This window comes from Vigna unguiculata, chromosome 3 (assembly GCF_004118075.2).
Source record: "Vigna unguiculata cultivar IT97K-499-35 chromosome 3, ASM411807v1, whole genome shotgun sequence".
NCBI lineage: Eukaryota > Viridiplantae > Streptophyta > Magnoliopsida > Fabales > Fabaceae > Vigna > Vigna unguiculata.
Genome location: NC_040281.1, coordinates 51,974,766 through 51,995,285, shown reverse-complemented (window position 1 = coordinate 51,995,285; position 20,520 = coordinate 51,974,766). Strand labels below are relative to the sequence as shown.

Below are 20,520 nucleotides of genomic sequence, written 5' to 3'. Positions count from 1 at the left end.
TCATTTAAATTCCTGGGATGAAAGGTTTCAAGTCTTGTTTTCCCATTGAACCAAAATAAAGATAGCAATGATTGTTGGTTATAAAAAAAAAGCACATTCCTTACAAAAGGATTATAGTATGATTCACTATTTTACAAAATCAAAGTTTCAAAGAAAATGTTCCCGTAACCTTAAGCGCGTTTTACGTTGAACAGCTGAGTGTTATGGCAAACAATTCTGCTCCCAGAAGATTATTCGAGATCCCCTCCAAGGATGGATGCTATCGACACATTGGACTAGGAGCTCGTATGCTATAGAAGCTTTCAGTTAGCTGGCTCGTATTTACAGATACAGTCGTATATGTTCCCTTTAATCAGCTTTTCAGCAAATCTCTGATTTTTCACCATTGCAAGCTACCAAAAATAAAAGAAAAAGGGAGGGAAAGAGATGTGTCAAAGCAGCCCCTTAGACGTAAATCCATTCTATTAACACAATAAGGGACAGTGATAGGCTTCGTTAAAAATATAAAGTAATTAAATGGTGCAGTTTCACATTCATATTGACGTACAATAGTTGGAAATTCACGACTCTAATACAGAAGTTATGAATGCCATAGCAATGAAAGAAGAAACCATTAAAATGTCATAAATCTGAAGATATGAATGTGCAATATAAACAATGATGATTGGATTAAGTACTGTTCAGAGGCGGATGCGCAAAAAGAAAGAACTAAAAAATGTGAGTATGAGAAGACTGACAGTATATGCATATTCACAGATATGGCAGCGTGACAAAGACTTTGCATTTAATGAATCCTAATTAGTTCAGGAATTCACGCAACAACCAGAGCAGATGAGTTTTTCAACATAGGACAATGGTCATGTACAAGAGAACAAAAAATCACAGAGAAGCATTAACTCTGTAACTATACCCTGAAAAATGCCAAATTGAAATTCAACTGACTGACAATAAGTATAAACTACATGACCTTACCTTCAAAGCATCACACTTAAACCGCGCATTGAGATTGGTATGAAGAGCTCTACCCATCCCTTCCAAAATTACCTGTTCAAGAGAGATAGTTCAATTATAATATGCATCATGATATTATTAAATCCGTAGTAATGTTATTAGATAAACAGAATTGTTCTCCCCACCAAATCGGCATCTTTTGCAGCAGCTGCCAGCTCAGAGCTGACCTGTCTAAAGTCTATACAAGGGCTACCACATCCGTTCTCAACAACCATCAAGGGAACGGAAGACGAATTTCCTCTAGGACTGTCCAAGGTAGTACTCATTGCATCAACAAGCAAGCCACCAGATTCAGCAGCTCGCCTAAGAATGTCACAGTGCTGTAAGATAAAAAATTAGTTCACTGTTTAAACCAATTCATGATCATCACGGATACTGCGGTTGAGGTGAAGTAAAGAAATTGACAAAGAAAATTAGGTCAATGATATCAGAATCTACCCATTAACACTTAATAAGATACCACAGCAAATATTATCTTTTACCAATGATGCTGAACGAGAAACACTTAAGTTGACACTGAGAAAATGTTCTATAACCATTGTTGTTTAAATCACGTAAATGCTGACCTACTTGATCATTTAACTTGTAATAGAAAATCTACAGGACTAGAAAAAAAAACAAAAATTGCATTTTATAAATTTATGCAGCTGTTTTAGATTTTAGAATACAAAAATTAAACGGAAGATCACGAAGTGAAGAAGGAAAAAACTAGTCAACTAAAATATGGCAGCGCTACAAAGGCAGATGTTTACATAAAATGCTCGTTAGCCGGAAACTGTGGTTTACATAACTTCATTGCATGCCAAATTTGTGTTCATAGAGATTTATATCCTAGGAATTTAGTGAGCATGAAATTTTACCTGGAAAAAATAATAAAAAAAAATGGTAACTAATTAATGGTAAAGACATTCATATAAATCTTACAAGGGAATTCTCCAACGTCACAAATATTACAGAGACCAACAGGTTGAAGTTCATGAAAATACACAAACCTTGGCAGCCTCGGCAACAATGTCCGGAAGCTCCATTGCAGTCACATCATTCAAAGCAGGAAGGGAATTTGCAACCAGGACCACCTGCACTCACCCATTATATATTCGAACTACACACTCATAGGCATAGGATAGGACCAATTATATGAATATTGATTTGATTCACAATTGCATTACCCGTTTACTTTTCTACCTACAGAACAAACGTAATTATTTCACATCTATACTAAATCAAGACACCATTATTAAATTCATGGTTCACGAGTAGTTCAAATTCAGATGAGTTCATTTCCTGCGTGAAAATTCATTCCATTATACAAATGCAAATTTTCTCCAATTAAAAGCTCACTTCAGTTCCACGACGGAGGAGTTCTCGTGCCAGGGGAAGCATCCCAAGAACAATATCAGCACCTGAATTATCCACAAAAAGTAAAGCTCTTTTATGTGGGGGTGGTTTCTTGTCCCCAGTTCCTAACATTCTCTCCTTAAAGACATCAAAGTCATCCACCTAGATGGAAAACAATTAGCTTAATATTCAACAATCAATCATGATAATAAATTAAGAAATCAAATACCCTCATCATGAATATGTTGAACAAAACCTACTCGCCAGGGTCTCTGCATTTTGTTGCGACTCATTCTGTAAATTTCAATAATAGTTCCTTTATTATAGAGATCCACACATGCACGAGATCCCCAATCAAAAATGTTTGCAGCAAGAACACCTTCAATTAGAGTAAGTAGTCTTGTTTCCTGAAACAAATAAGACTTTCAACCAACATGATTTACGAGAAACAAGGGTGACTTACGAACATTGATTCAGGTACATTGTCACGTCCACTCACTTGAAAATGAATGTTAGTTGCATATATCATCCACTACACTAAAAAGAACAAACATTGACTCCTACTACCAATTTTTATTCCTAGGATTGTATTATTAGTAAGGCATACCTCATCCAGACTATCAAGCTCCATCAACAAATCAGGTAAGACTGCAATTGATGCCTCATTTTCCCTATGATAGATATAAAAATAACAAATTTAAGTGATCAAGAATAAGGACGTTAAGAGGATAATGTAGGTCTAATGATGACATTAACAATGTTAACATTGATAGTAGGGAAGTCCTCTTTTTTTATATTAGATTTGTGAGTTGTAAGCCTAAAGCTTCTATCTTTTACAATGCAGCAATGTGCGATTAGATATATAAATCAAAAGACACTTTAGTTTTTATCTTGAATTAAATCCTTTGCAAATCCATCCGTATAAACTATAAACAAAAGAAAAAATCAAGGTTTTCATGTCAACTCTAGTCAAGATGGATCCAATCAGGGTTTTGGTAATGAAACACAATACATCTAACTTTTTTTGCGAAAACTAAAATAAGCCAAATTCTAAACAAGTTCCAATAAGGAAAATACTTTCAATTAAGAAAGTAAGGATATGCAACGAAAGCATGATAGATGTATTGTGAGTTGTAAGCCTAAAGCTTCTATCTTTTACAATGCAGCAATGTGCGATTAGATATATAAATCAAAAGACACTTTGGTTTTTATCTTGAATTAAATCCTTTGCAAATCCATCCGTATAAACTATAAACAAAAGAAAAAATCAAGGTTTTCATGTCGACTCTAGTCAAGATGGATCCAATCAGGGTTTTGGTAATGAAACACAATACATCTAACTTTTTTTTGCAAAAACTAAAATAAGCCAAATTCTAAACAAGTTCCAATAAGGAAAATACTTTCAATTAAGAAAGTAAGGATATGCAACGAAAGCATGATAGTGAGATCCCCAGGATCAACCCAAAAGAGCATATTTTGATTTCCAAATGTTTTTATGATGTTTAGAATATTCACATTTTTAAATCGGGATGCCCCGGATGATATTCGGTTCGGGTTTCCTTTACTTGAATTTCTAACTTTAAATAAGTTTTACATTGTGATAATTGTTTTGTTGAACATTTTATATTCTGATTTGTTTCGGTCAGTTTAAATTTCAAGTAAATCCAAGATATTTTAGGGATTTCAAATTGTTATAAGCCTACACTTGCATTCTCATATATGAATTTGAATGATTATTTTCCTTCATCTTTAATCTCTGGTAGGTTAGATATTTTTATTTTACAACCTAGTGATTTGTAAGCTCTAATAATTACAAAGCTAACAGACAAATTTCATGCAAAAGAGCAAAAGGGTCTCAATGAGAACTGGTAAAATGATTGAAAGAACCTATAGAGCGAAATATAATGGCAGATGTTTTCCACAATCATCCAGCAACAAAGGGAAAATTGAAGGTTCTTCTACATATAAAAAGGAAACTTTTTTTTATCTGTTTTCATTGCCAAAAATCTAAGCATAGGGAAGAAGAATGCTTGTACAAAGATAAACCTTTTCTCACTGTAACTTTTGCAAAAAAACTTGGTCACGGTGAAAAAGTATTGCAACTTGAAAAAACAACCTGAGTAATAGCCCATATGACAGGAAAGATTGATTGAACAAAATAACAATGATGAGTATTTATTTGTGGCATCAAAAGAATACAGTTCGCATGGATTGAATATTTGGCTTATTTGACGTAACTGCACCCATCACATGACAAATGTTTATTTTATTTTTTCCTCCATTGACAGGTCAATTCAACCAACAGTCAAGTTGGGAAATGGCAAATTTGTGCAAGCCAAAGGAAAAAGAACAACTTTTATATCAACCAAGAATTGTATGATAACTGTCACAAATGTTCTCTAGATTCCAAAACTGGACAAAAATTTCCTTAGTGTTGCACAATTGTTAGAAGTGAATTTATGTGCATTGGGATATAATTGAAGATCATGACTCAATGGACAAAATTGATGAAAGATAGTGTCACATAAACTTGACATCATTAAAGTTCATGCAAGATGAATTTGAGATGACATATCTTGGCGGATGGTCTTTAAAGACAGGAGCTAAATTAAATTGATAATAGTTTAAGTCAAAATATTTATTGGCAACTTGCTAATAAAACATTTATGATCTGGGGTTTGAGAGTTCAAACTCGGAATTTCCATGGCAAAGTTCAAGGAGGAATGTACAATTATGGGAGTTTCCTTTACTTGAATTTTTTAATTTTAAATAAGTTTTAGATAGTGATTTTGGTAGTGTGGAAGATTATTTGTTTCAGATAGTTAGTTTAAATTTCAAGTAAATATGACGGTAGGTTAGATATCTTATGATTTCAAATTGGTTACACATAAGTATTCTCATTTATTAATTTCACTGAGTATTTCCTTCATTTTAAATCTCAGTATTCTTCTCTGCAAGTTACACTGTTTCTATATTTTTATCATACAAAATATTTCCAACATAATATTGAGTCCTAGCAGTACCAAAATCCAAGTTCACAATTTGACCTCTGAAAGAGATTTTGATTTTTGGGTGGATTTGTCAAGAGACCTCTCCCAAAGAACGAGTAAGAAACAGAAAAAAAAAAAAGTAGCACACCATAATTATACTGAAGAAGTTAAAATTCAACACCATCTGCTTATATAACCATTTGGTAACAGTGGAACATGCTTTCTACATAAAATTCAGTGAGCCAGAATAATGCTAATGCATTGCATCATGTCACACAATTAGCTGACAGACACTTAAATCTAGAATCCAAGTAAAGATCTCATCCATATGGCTCAACGAAGATAAATGAGAAAAATAAGTAAAACCCTTTCCATAACACACTTCCCAACAAACCATTATGGGATGAAATATATGTAATTACACTAAATGAAGCAAGATCCACTCCTTATTTTATAGAAACTACTTGCATTGCGTCAAATAATAAAAACATGTTGGAAAAGCACATGCCAGAGAGTGTATTTATAGCATTTTTCAAATATAATTACCTCTGCTTTATACTTATATAAGCATCAAAAAAATGGAATTCCCTCAGGCACTCTTCCCTCATTTCCAGTAGTCTGGCCAGGCCTAACTTGCCGTATGCAGCAGGTTCCTCCATTAACCTATTCAGTTGTTGTGTAGAGTTAATCAGGTAAAAGTGTATTGCCAACCAAAATTAATAGTTTTAAATACTTAGTGATCTCAATGTGTGTGTTATGTTGACAAACATGGTACAAAAATGCATCCACATGTAACTGAAATTTAAAGTTTTTATTCCAGATATGTCATAATCTACAAGAATAAGAGGGTCAGAGACTAGTAAACTTATCAGGCCTGGAAAAGTGACAGAAAAATAAGTTATTCATAAAGAGAGAGTAATGGAGCATAGATGGAAACAATCATATAGCTGATCGCATGAAGACTATAAAACATACTAATCTGACGATGCTTAGAATGCCATAGAGGTAGTATAAAATGAAAGTCAAAACTTAATTTATCATCATCGGAAAAAAAAAAGTAAATGATAACCATCAAGAACCAAATAGCATGTTATGCATTAAAAATATCATTTCCTTAACTTATCATTTTATACTCAACCAGGTCTTTTTGTTCACAGGCTTTTATTAGAGAAGTGTTGGTGGAGAGTTAAGATAGGGAAAGACCAACAGTAGAGTCAGGGAGTTCGGCAACCAAAGTTGCTTTTAATATACTTTTTTCTTGATGAGTTTCTGAAAAACCATCAATTACACTGGTGGAAAACCTGACTCACTAAAATCCTTTTAAGTTAAAACTAATCAAATTGATTCCGCAACAAGGATCAAATAAATGTTTTTTACAAGAAATTAAAACTAATGCCATTTATCAACCATAAAATAATTAAATAGTAATAATAGGAAGGAAGCCACGAAAACAGTAACGTGATGTCAATATTACCTAGTCAGGTGGGCAGAAAATGCACGAGCAAAAGCATCACCCCTTCTTTTGGCATCATCAGTCCCACCTTCACTTGCGACGGCCTAACATATTTTAGTAAGGGTATCAGATGTATGGATTGAGTATAATCAAATTGAATTATATTGGATGCGTTAAAAATAAACCATCATCCATAATCCATTAAAAAGTTAAGTTCATCCGTGACTTGTCTGATAAAAAACTATCCAACCCATTCATTAACCACTTCTATAGATGGAAATCCAATCAATCCATTTAAATTATATTATATCATATTCCTTCAAAAAAATATTTTATAAAATAAAGTTCAATATTTATTCACAATTTTGTATCAAACATTGCGGAAGATTTGTTCCTTATTCCTTCAAAAAAATATATATATTATAAAATAAAGGTCAATATTTATTCACAATTTTGTATCAAACATTGTGGAAGATCCGTTCCTTGGAGACTTACGCTCAACCAATGAACTTTGGACTACTTGACTCAATGAATTACAAAAGTATGTTGACTGTCCATCTAATAACAAATAGTGATCCAGTCCAACTAATCCATTGGTTTTTGTTCTATATTTGGAGGATTGGTTAGATTACAGATTGGATGGTTAGTGGATTAATAGATTGAATTGTACTTACATTATATATTGAATATTGAATATTTTTCAACTCTTCAAGATGTTAAATGTGTTTACTTTTTTATTCAATACTTTCTTTATAAAAATGTTATGAGGATTAGTGGAAGGATATAGTAATCATTCAACCAAATAGGTTAGGTGTTTCTATCCAACCACCAACAAGCACAACACACTACACAAGACTGGTACCAGAGCAACTACATTAATCACTCCATACGATTTCCTAGAACATTGTGAAGGCCAAAGCTCGAGTGATGACATTTAACACCAATAAAATCATAATTACTAAACAGAATTTATGTTCATAATCCACAACAAGCTTTCTCTCGTAGTTTTTAAGTGTTACACTCATTCTCAGATTAATAGTCATATCAGACATCGTATATGCCCAGCTATTAGATATATGTAAACTTCCTTGGCATTTTTGGCAAATGCTCCTGTCGCTAAATAGACAAAAAGAAGACCAAAGGAAGCACCAATAAGAAGAGTAAATTACACAGTTTTCAATCTTGTGAATAGGAGAGAAGGAGGTCAAAAAGAACTTTGAAGGGAGTGGTCAAGAGAGATCTCAGCGCAAGTAATGTTCCTAAAACTTTGGCTTTTGACGAAGCCAAATGGCATCATATGATCCATGCAACCAACCTTATCTAGTGAGATAAGGTTTTGCTGTTGTTTGTTGTTAGTCTTGACATTCAATAAGCTTTGAGCATTATATATATGTTAATGATGCGATCTTTGGATGAGTAAAGAGGGGAAGATTCTTTGGCACTTGTCAGTTAATAATAACAACAATAACATATATATATATATATATATATATATATATATATATATATATATGTGTGTGTGTGTGTGTGCGTGTGTGTGAGAGAGAGAGATAAGGTTTTGCTGTTGTTTGTTGTTAGTCTTGTCATCCAATAACCTTTGAGCATTATATATGTTAATAAAGAGGTTTCGGATGAGTAAAGAAGGAAAAATTCTTTGGCACTTGTCAGTTAATAATAACAACAATAATATATGTGTGTGTGTGTGTATGTGTGTGGTTTATGGGTCACGCTAACAAGCCCTAAGGGCATTGACTAAATGCCTTAACTTCACATTATCAAGTGCTTCTAATTATTTGGAAAACAGATATTGAGTATTTTTGTAGTTTCATCTTTTTTATATAACAAATGTCCTTTTTTCAATGACAATTTATTATTATTATTTTTTTTCCAGTGCCTTAAGGATACTAGCATTTGTCATAATTTATTTCGTACCCAAACTACTTAGAGAGGAAAGCAAAGTCTAGTTACATTTTATATATATATATATATATATACACACACACACACACACACACGTGTGTGTGTGTGTGTATAGCGGACAAACCTCACTTCATGAACTATAGCTTTTGGGGAGAATTAAGCCCAAGTTCAAATTTTACGACTTATATTGATCCCTTTTTTATGGGGCAGAAGGATATTTTTTTCTTCTTTGCTATGCTAATTACGAAGGTAAGATTTGTCAGGCTTCTTATAGAAAGGTTTCAAGGTTAGACATGAAAAGAGACTAGAGGAATGTAAAAATACAAGTAATTGGAGATCTTGAAACTAGGACTTGACTTGTGAAAAAGATTAGATGTTCAAGTTTGACTTATTTATTAATAAGCTTAAGTGAAAACATAGAGTTGCCTTGTTAAAAAAAGTAAAATATAGCTTTTGTTTATTCAGCCAATGTATAACTTAATTGTTTTTGCCTTTTACTTTAACATTATCATTTTTTGTTTAATTTTAACTAAAAAAGCTAAACGATAAATTAAAAGTTGTTTTTAATAAAAATTATTAGTAGAAGAATATATAAATCTGTTTTCGTAAAAAAATATATAAATGTTTAAAACTTGAGTCCGGTTATTTTAAATAATCAAGTCCAATCTCAAGCTTAGGCTTTTTATTTAACTAAACAAACAAGTAATTCACGAGCCGGACCCAATTAGTTCGCAAATAGATAAGGTTCGTTTCACCCTTAGGTGAGACTAAGCTTTGCTTGGTAAAAATTTGCCTTGATGTTTATGTTCATGGGTTTGTTTAAAGAGGAAGCCCTGCCTCATGCTCTGCTTTGTACTTTTCTTTCTTTATTCTCTTGTAAATTTATATGATATATTGACATGTGTAAAAACTATTATTACTCATTTAGTATCAGTACAATTACAGGGATACGTTTTAACTTTTTCATATGCAGAACATACAGTTATACGGATAGATTTCCTCATCAGGTGCAAGGATATTCTGTCTACTGCCATTGCAACATATGAAAAGACAAAAGATGATAGAAGTCTAGTTGTTTTAAGACAGAACTATTACCTTGGCCACAAGATCAGGCAAGTTCTCCGATAAAATTTTGAACCAATACCTACACAGATGCAAATTTTGCATTAGCCACAGAAGCCAAGCACTTGAGACAATTGAAGCTTTGATTTGCAATTAAACTAAAAAAATTACAATACTGTGCTCACTCTAGTTCACTGTGATCTGAGAGATCAATGGTATTAGGTTCATATCTGTGGAGATATAAGTCACGTTAAGAAATAAACCAATACAATACTGATAACAGAAAGCCAATGTGTTGAGTATGATACATACATTTTCGGGTCTGCTAATAATGGAAACACCTCTAAAGTGGGTACTAGATGAAGGACACCAACATTTAGAGCGCTAGCATCAGACCGCAGAATACTTCCTTTCGACAAAGGAACTTCAAAACCCCCAAGTCCAGTGGTGCCAGGACGAGTCATTGGCACAGGGGCAGTGATCTCAGTTCCCTTCTGCAGAAACTTCTCCATCCAAGAAATCTGCACTTCAATTTCTAAAATTATAAAATTTCCTGATAGATTGCGCTGCTTCCACAAATAAGAAAAATAACAAAAACAATGCCTCTGGATGGCATATCAGTTTCTAGGACCTCTAAATTCAGTCAAAATCATGCAATCAAGCTGGCAATGGCAAGTATTCAAAGTTTCTTACCACCTATAGCTTTATTAATTCATTCATTCAAGAGCTTCAAAATGAATCGTGGCACAGGAAACTGATAAACTTCCAAAATAGAAGACAAAGGAAAAGACACAATAATACACACACCTCATAAATGTCAAGAACCAAAAATTTTAGGGATTTATAAGAACAATAATCAAATTTAAAATATAAGCAAAAGCAAAAAAGTATTTTTCACAAACTCAAATCATCATAAATATTTACTAACTGCCAAGGATGTTACAGTTAACAAATTTTTCACTCCTTTCTTTTTCACATTATAATGGCTATCTCTATATTTAAAAAGATTTTAGTGTCTTTAGTGGGTAGACAAATATTCCAATTCCATTGAATATGATTCCTTCCCATGGATTGTCATCCAAATTTGTAGATTCTACATTTTCTGAAAAGACAAATTATTCAGAGAATCTCACTAGTGGACTTACTTTATTAATTTCATTATTGCTTTAATAGAAACTTGAGTCCGAACACAATATATTGGGACATTCTTGATAGTAACAAGATTGATAGCAAAAAAAATAATCCTTCCTATTAATCTAGCATCAAATTTACACCATAACTAAAAGTTAGAACACATTTAATTGGATCATTTTCTCAAACAGGTGATCAGCAAACATTAAGGTTTTCCGATTCCTCTCCCTTGCCTTCTCATTCAAATCCCTAAGTGGGGGACCATGAATATTGCCTCCCGTATATGGAGCACCCATTGGGAATCTTTCAACTAATTGATGCACCATGAGATCATCTAAACCATGCTTTTCGTAGCTCATAAATGCACCTAATGCTCCCAGAAATCCTTCATGTCGCAAAAACATTGCTTGTGCAGCCCCATTAGACCTGAATGACAAATATATAGATCTTGACAAAGTATAACAATTAAATCAAGAGCAAACATATAAAAGATTTTGCTACGTTAAGTCATTATAAAATTTATGTACCAGAAATGAATTGCAAAAGAAATAGCATCCATGGTATAGGCATGACCCCTTATAAAAAATCCTCCAAAAAATATTCTCTTCAACCCAAATCGCAATGCATTTAAGTACGCTATCTGCACAAAAGTGACAAAAAGAACACAATTGGTGAGTTAAGAGATGGAAGAACAAATATATCCTGAAGCATGATCTAGAACTAGTGTCATGCATCATCCTCGTTATTAGATACGTGAGTGTCCCTACTCATGTCTTTTCTCATAGTAGGTGATCAAAAGAACATTTTTTAAAAAAATATTTCTAATAAAAAGAACATATTTCAAAATCAGCATGCTGCCATTTACCAAATTAAAGATCTGCGGTTTCTGAAAAAACTAATGAATTTTTTTAACATAAAATGACTAGTTATTTCACAACAAAATATAAATGTTTTAAGTACTTCTATGGAGAAACTCTGTAAAAGATACATGTTTTCATTATTTAAATTGATTGTTAACAATATTCAATTAAGAACACACAGAATTGCATATTGTCTGTGCATCTAATATTTCCGAAAAGTACTCAAGTGTAGAAATAACAAACTTACAAACATGAATAAGCTGAATGAAACAGTAAAAACATGAGCTCAAATGTATCACAAATTGCATGCACTTTTCCAGCTTGATTTATTGCTGTAAAAAAGATAAAATTCATTACAACTGTAAGCTCACTTGGGCAATATTGTATGATATCATTCGCAGAAGAGAGAGTGATATATCTTCAGGTCTGTAATCTTCGAGCCCCTTTTTTTCTGAGGTAGCCTTGCCAAAACTTGAAGCAATGGTAGAAGCTGATAAGCCGATCTAGGGTAATTTAATAACAGTAGTAAATACAGAGTTGTGATTGATAAAAAAAGAATATTAAATGACTCATATCAATACAATCCAGAAGTTAAGTAAATTTAGACCACTTTTTCTTTTACATCGGATAAATATCATGTGGCAATGATCAATTGTAAAATTTACCTTAGCATAGTCCATGCCACCATAAATGTCCCCAACAAGCATGTCAGTATTTCTATTATCTCCTTTCTGACTCAGCTCAAGTAATTCATCAAAGCTGGAAGTCATTTTAAGAAACCCTTCTGTAATAGTTCAAATATAGAAGTCGATAAAGAGTAAAAAACTGGAGAATCATCAGAAAAATGACCTCTCACACTTTGTTAACAGCCTGCCCAAGCCCCAATAAGTACCACCACCAACATTAGTCCCACTGATCCTCTCAAATTTTCCATCCCCATCAACCTGTGTTTAGTCGGATTAAGATAATGGATTACCACCAGTTCGTCATAAAAAACACACCAATGAAATCAGAAAGATAAATAAAATGAGGAACTAAACAAATATACCTTGATCATGCTAACACCAGATCCAATATTAACTAGAAGATATGGAAACAAATCATTAGGGTCAATTTGAACAAACTCTTTCTGCCCCTCCATGTGCGTAAAAGCTTCATGGCGAATCGCCTACTAAGAAGTGATACAGCATTTAATTAGTAATCATCAATTATGGCATAGTCATATGCTCCAAAGCATATATGACTTTATTTTAAGAGAGAAGAGAAAAAATAGATCTCAAATACAGAAAATAGAGTTGTCAGCCAGCTATAGCTATATAAATTAAGTGAAAAGTTCAACTCTAGTCTTATTTTCCTTCAACTAATTCACTAATAAAATAATGAATCAATGAGTGTGAATAAAATTTAGATAAGGTTTTCCCACTCTGGTGGAAGTGATAGCATGCCAATCTTGGCAATTGATCGGCTCTCTCTACCTTCTTAGACAAGGGGAAGTACTATAAACTGTCTAAAGAAAGAAATGTAAAAGGATAACCTTTTTTCTTCGATTATTTATCAGAATAAATAACGAGTACCTAATTGCAGTGGTCTTATCCTTTTTATAACTATCATGCAAGGAAAGGAAATTATGCATATAGACTTGACCTGCAAATACATTTCAACTCACAAGATGGTCTTGTCACTATCAAGATCATTCTTAAACAAATACAAGAGAAACTGATAATTTCAAGAGTTGGATCCACCTTCAGCAAGAAATTTGCCCCTGCCACAAGACAGCTCATTTCATCTTCTTTGTCAAGAATAAGTCCAAGTCTTTCTTTGAAGAGGTCGGCAAATTTGTGTGCTCCACCACCAGTAGCCTTTGTCACAAGATGAATCCATTAATGGAGTAGTTCAATTGCATTAACACCAAACAAGCACTAATGAACTACACAATTACAACAACAGCCCTTTTAAAATCAAGTGCTATAAGCAATACCGGAAACAAAAGGAAACATCTTTGATGTTCATTATTATACAAAAGGGAGGATGGAGGAGGCTGGTTATCATTTTCACAATAACTACTTTCAAATGTGATAAGCAAAACATAGATTATAGCCGTTGTGCATGCAAGCACAAGCCAAATGAAACAACTTGTGTTTTGGAGATTTACTATATCCCTCCAGCACAAGAAAAAATAGCCGAGCTTCTGAAAATGTAAAAATAGTCAGAGAATCGAAGTTACCTTAATTATGGCATTTAATTCAGTTGAGCCATCAGAGTAACGAGATTCCCCTCCTGTAAACCAGAAAAATTCGATAATCTTTAATTCATTCAGTTCTGAAAGTAATTGAACTAACAAATAAGACACAACAAAGTTACAAGATTTAGCAATCAAATGAGGTAGAGAAGACATAGATAAAACATAAAAGAAGTAAATTGAATAAGATAGTAATACCACCGAAGTGAAGCTTTTTTGAATAAATGAAGTCTAAGCACTCGCTAATCTTCCGAGTCTCAAACTTCACAAAATGAAGCCTTCCACCAAGAATAGGATAGCTTCTCCTGTTACTGGGAAATCCCAAACGATTCTTAACATTTCTCATCCTTTTATCATTGGTCGATTGATCTTGGTGTCTTGAAAAGTACACCAACTTTATAAGAGATCCTGCCCATAGAATTTCAATAATCATAAGTTCCAGCCATACTTCAAATACTGACAACCTTTCTCTCTGAAATTAACAAGAAATCTAGGACTAGGAGTGCACGTCATTGGGGGAGAAACTACCATTGCTACCGTTCAATCATTTTTTCATCATTTGTTTCCCCTCGGAAAAGGATGATATAACATACAAAGAAAGATTGCAAAGAGCTGATTACTTTCAATGTTTTTTAAGATATCATAGGTATCCTCCACAGCGGAGACAATCATCTTTGAACTGGATACAATCATTACAGGTGGCAAAGCTCTCGCTCCAAAACTTTATAATTCAAACTTGAAGGCACTCCGAGGAAACTTTTGAGTTGAGAGAGAGAGTTGAGCATAAATTATAATTGTTTTACATAATTTACAAAACTGGGTATAAAACATAGAAAGCATTGGACAAATAAAAGAAAGACCAAAGCCACCACTATCATCATGCTTCCACCACCATCTATCACTTCACATCAAATATAACTAAAACGAAATTAGGAACAAGTTCTAAATAAGGAACGGAAACACGAAAAATGAATCTAAACTAATTATACCTCCAATGTCAAGAGCGAGGTACGATATATCATGAGACTGATTGGGTAACAAAATAGATGGATACTTCTCTTCCTCGTTTCCTTGAATTTCTGCTTTGCTGAGATCCAACAATTGAGGCCGTGAACTCGACCCGTGCATTGAACTGTTACCTGTGTGCGCCATCTCTTTCTCGCACACTCTCTCAGAGTCTCAAAGTTTGAACGACAACTTCAATGTTTTTTCTGCTCATGAAACGCACGGGACTGTCACTAACAGATGACCCATTCCACTTGACCACGTAATGAAGTCAACCCCACCAAACCACTACATCCTTAACCTACCAACCCGCTACCTTAATCAAGCCACGTGTGGACGCTACACTGGATCAACAAACGTAATTTTCACCCCCACCATGATAAAATCTTAAGTCTTATTGCTTCAAATCCAATTAATTATTTTATGTCTTGTGGGAGTTGGATTCTTTTTCACCACAGCATGAGTAGGAGTTGGATTTGGGAAAGAAAAAGGACTAAAAGAAAACTGTCATTTTTAATATATGTTAATTCAAGATTTGGATTCTACAAGAAAATACAAATTGAAGTAATTAATAATATTATGTGAAAGTTATACTTAATAAAAGTTCTAAAAAACAAATGTATTATAATAAGAGTTTAAATTGACAAATAAAACATAAATTTCTATAAATAAATTTAGATATACTTATTTTATCAACTTATTTAAATAAAATCATTTACACAAGTAAACAAATTATGCAACTTTTAAAGAATAAATAAAAGCTATTAAAAAATGAAAATAAAATTATTTAAAAACTATAAAATCATGATTACATAATAATGTATTTTATATACAAATAAATAAATTTTATCTTATTATGTTATTTTGTATTTGTCAACTAATTTATTGAAACTTTGTAATGTAATAAACTATTTTATCTATTTACAACTTATATAGTAAGTGCAAATTTATTGTCTAGTTTTGCAATTAATTTTTTTAGATAAACTCTTTGTAGGGAGTGAGATTAAAAAATATGGGTGACAAAATTCATCTTATTTGTAGAAAAAATTGGGGTAGGTTGAAATGTTAAATTCACTAGCCCATATAGGTCCGTTAGTTTGTTTAACAAATCACATAAATTTAGTGACATAAAGTAGTAGTGGTGGTGTGGTAAAAAGTTACCAAACTCTTCTATGCTATTCTCCTTTTTTTTAACCCATTTTGTATGTATAATTATTGTAATTATTTTAGTTTTCGAATATGGAATATATTTTTAAGCATTTTTAGGTTAACAAATTTGTACATGTCTTGTAAGATAACATGTTATTATTTATTGTCTTAAGTTAATTAAACTGATTATATTTATTTCAAAGAGAAATGAGAATTAATTATGAAAAAAAGTTATTTTGTTCACTACAAATGCAAGTCAACCCGTGGGCTAGCAAGTTAGGCAGTAGGACGAAATAAACTTTGAAATAAACTCATTTTCAAACTCAAGATGGGTCAGTTTGGCTTGTACTTTGCAGGTCGAAACGCAAGATAGACAAAAATGGGTTGGGTTGGTCTGTTTTGTCATCCCTTATAAAAATGAAAGGAAAAAAAATAAAGAATAAAACAATATAGTTTGAGTTAAAAGAAACTAAATACATATAATTTTTTTTATCACAAATATAACTAATATGATTAAAAAATAATAAAATAAATATCATATAATAATTTATTGATATGTTTTTAATTTTATTTTATAGAGTAAGTTGCATTATTCTATGACCTTAAAAATCCATCTTGCTTTTATTTTGTGTCGGTTACTCCTATGTATGGTCTTGATCCTCTTATGATTTTTCCCTAATCCTTTATTCTTGACACTCGTAATTGGATTCTCGATTTTCGATTCTCGACATTTGTCATTAAACTTTTGATTATTGATTCACCTGGATATAGGCCAAAAAAGTTCATAAGTCAATAAGGAACCAAATTGGAAAGTTAAAATATTACTAGACTATATTAAAAACTAACCTTTTATCCCTCAATGTCCCTCTATTTATATGGATGAATGGCAAGCTTTCCATTCTTGATGGATTTGTAAAGGTTGAATCATGCATTAACCTTTTGTTATATTGTTTACTTACCATTAATTGTCATCATAATTAATGTCCCCATTGATGCTAGGCCAAATTTAGACCTGACCGTAGTTACATAGTCTTTAAGAGTTAGCCACTAAACATGGCTGACTCATCTAGCAAAATATGTTTTATTCGGATTTTAAGGTATTGACAATGTAATCAATATGTCCTTGATAGTTAGGGTATGGTTTTGAAAAAAAATAAAAGCTTGGTGATCGTATATTCCAACTGAATAAAAATTAAATCAACCTTTTAATTAATTATATATCCTCAATTTAATTTTAGTAGGAAGTTATTTATTTATAATATTATAAGTAACATTTAAATTAATTTGTTAACAACATCTCATAAAATTACATGAATTTTAAAAAAATTATTGTTAACATAATCTTATATTTTTTTCATGAATCTAACTTATTTTGTCAATATTATTTTACAAAAATAAAATAAAAAATCATTAACTAATATTATTTTAGAAAAATAAAACAAATTTAAATACTAATATTTTTGATAATTAATACATAATCAAAGTTTTGTTACCTAATATCAGTTAGTGATTAATTTAATGTTTGTTATGAATTAATGATTGTCCATTGATTTGATACATTTACCTATCAATAATAAGATACAAATGAGTTGCTCCTTATTCTCTATTCTCTATTGTTTCTTCTCTTCTCTATTATTTGTCGTCATTTTCTATGTTATTCGCTTTATTTCATAACACGTTATCAGCACGATGCTTCAACCAATTGAGGACTAGTGGAAGCTTTTTCTCTATAACGACAGTGCTCTGCGTGTCTCAATCCAGGCTCTTTCTAATCCTTTCTCTAATTGTAATTTTAACTTATATTCTTCCTCTTGCGATAAGAATTGTTTAACTTTATCAATTTCCATCTCCGTCTTATTATTTATTTTTATTATGACGATAATTATTATTAATATTATTATTTTGATGATGATTATTATTATTAATATTATTATTTTATGTGTTAGTTCTAAACACGCGAAACGTTGCAAAATTTGGATTTGTGACCCTTGATATTGCAAGGAAGAATTCCTTATATTGGATTTTAAATTTTGAAATACATTTAGATGCAATGGATAATTGGATACCATTAAATCAAGAAATAAAGCATCTAAGCAACTAATTTGCTCATGCGACACAAATATTGTGAAAAAGGATTCACAAATATTATGAATTTATTTCATGCCTATGTATGGCTGGCTGGACAAAGCAATAAAGCTTTTGATGAAAAATCATGAGATCCGTCTAATCTGTTCCATTCCCAGAAGTGAATGCAACAATCAATATTATGAATTTATTTCATGTCTTTGTATGGCTGAAAAAAAGCAATGAGCTTTTGATAGAAAATCATGAAAGTTGTCCAAATTGATTCTGCTCCATTCCCAGAAGTGAATGCAACAACATTTTATTTATATTTTCATGATCGTGATCGTGATCTTGATTATGGACATGGTTATAAAGAAAATTTCAAAGACACATTTTGTCACCAGAAGTAGCACAATAATGTGAAAAAAAAAAGGGAAAAGGAAAATGTGAAAATATTGACAAAAAGATGAAAGTATATATTATCATTATGGTGGTAAAGGCCATTTGAGTTGTACTTATTGTACACCAAAGCATCTTACAAATAATGAGAAGAACATAGAAACACATTTTGCTTATGAAGATGGTGATTCTGATTATGGCCATATGGATGCTACTCATCTTAATATTGTTATTTTCTTTGCTAAAGCAAATGAAAGCATTGATCACCTAATTGATTATGAGAGTGTTGAAAAAAAAATCTCATATTGATATTTACGTTTATATGAAAAACGAATGTTTTGCACTAGTACCAAAAGATATGCGTCTTATTGATAGTACAACAACTTATACAATTCTCAAGAGTAATAATTTTTTCTCTTGTTTGATAATGTGAGACATCGATGTTAGTATTATTTATAGTACTACAAATATATTTGAAGACTCTAAAAGAGCTACTATACTTCTACCAAGAAGTTGAATAGAAACTTATTAAGTTTCAATGATATTTGTCTGAATGGATATTATATTGAGACAAACAATGAAAAAGATATGAAATATCTTTATATCTCTATGATTGAGTTGAAAAAGAAAGTGTATTGGAGAAATTATCAACATTCTCTTATAGTTTGTACTACAAGTTTATTAGTAAAATTTAAATGCATGTCATGGTAAACCAGAAGTTTACAAATCAAAATGATTGCCTTGTTTGACATGATCATTTATTATGATGCGAAAAAAAAAAGGGTTGAAAAACTCATGTGAACACGTTTGAAGCGTGGTAGACCTATTGGTTCCAAAGATAAAAACTCTTGAATGAGAAAGGGGGCTAATATGCAAAATAACCTAATCGAAAAGGTTGAAATCCCAAAAGATTCATTTGACATAATTAATGATTCGGTTCAAGAAGAACCTCAGGTACCTGAAATGGTTGAAAATGATGAGATCTCAATAAATTATGTCATGAATCATATAATATGGAACCAAAATAAAGTTAACATTGACGAAACTTTTACTTATAACATAGCGATGAATGCTATGAATGACAATGAGGATCAATAAGCAATGATCATTGAAGATTGTCGGCAAAGAAAAGATTGACCAAAATGAAAATATGCAAAGAAGCATAATTATATTTGTTTGCTAAACGAAAGGTTTTTGAACATATAGTTCGCACACTTGAAGTTATGAAACCCGTTGGGTACATATGAATTTTTGCGCAAAAATCAAATTAAGAATGATGAAATTGTTAGATACAAAGCACAATTGGTTGCTCAAGGTTGTTCACAAAACCTTGTATTGATTTGTGAAAAAACATATTCACTAGTATTCACAAAACCTTGTATTGATTTGTGAAAAAACATATTCACTAGTATTGGATGCAACAACATTGCAATATTCGATTATCCTAGTTGCACAACAAGGTTTGCATTTACATCTAATGGATGATGTTACAACCTATTCGTACGATTCTTTTGAGAATCATATTTATATGAAAATCCCTGAAGGATTTTATTTGCCCAACAAGACAAATTCTTAAGAGGGTTATTCAATAAAATTGAACATGCTCTTTTATTGATTAAAGAAATCAAGACGTGTGTGGCATAACTGTCTTATTGAGTACTTATTAAAAGAAGGATATAAAAAATGATCCTATTTGGTCTTGTATTTATATGAAAAGATCCAAATAATGAATTTGCCATAATTATTGTTTATGTAAATGACATAAACGTCGTTGAAACTACTAATAAGCTCACAAGGCAATTGAAAGAATTTGAGATTAATGATCTTTGAAGGGCAAAATCTTGTTTGAAATTAGAAATTGAGTATTTAAATAAAAGTATTTTTATACGTCAAGAGGCT

At 31.8% G+C, this 20,520-nt stretch overlaps 1 protein-coding gene across 1 annotated transcript; it reads right to left on the bottom strand.

Annotated features, from left to right (window-relative positions):
- On the bottom strand, positions 1-15,369 carry LOC114177701 (pantothenate kinase 2-like). The gene is made up of 22 exons (XM_028063177.1): positions 14,994-15,369; positions 14,203-14,412; positions 13,990-14,042; positions 13,508-13,624; positions 12,814-12,933; positions 12,615-12,709; positions 12,431-12,524; positions 12,137-12,268; positions 11,433-11,545; positions 11,139-11,331; positions 10,087-10,295; positions 9,960-10,004; positions 9,808-9,856; positions 6,814-6,896; positions 5,886-6,002; positions 2,957-3,020; positions 2,610-2,756; positions 2,353-2,511; positions 2,004-2,087; positions 1,137-1,331; positions 973-1,044; positions 1-392 (listed from the first exon to the last, which is right to left on the bottom strand). The coding sequence occupies exons 1-22, from the start codon at positions 15,154-15,156 to the stop codon at positions 303-305; spliced, it is 2,604 nt and encodes an 867-aa protein (XP_027918978.1). The 5' UTR covers positions 15,157-15,369; the 3' UTR covers positions 1-302.
- Between the last annotated feature and the right edge of the window lie 5,151 nt (positions 15,370-20,520).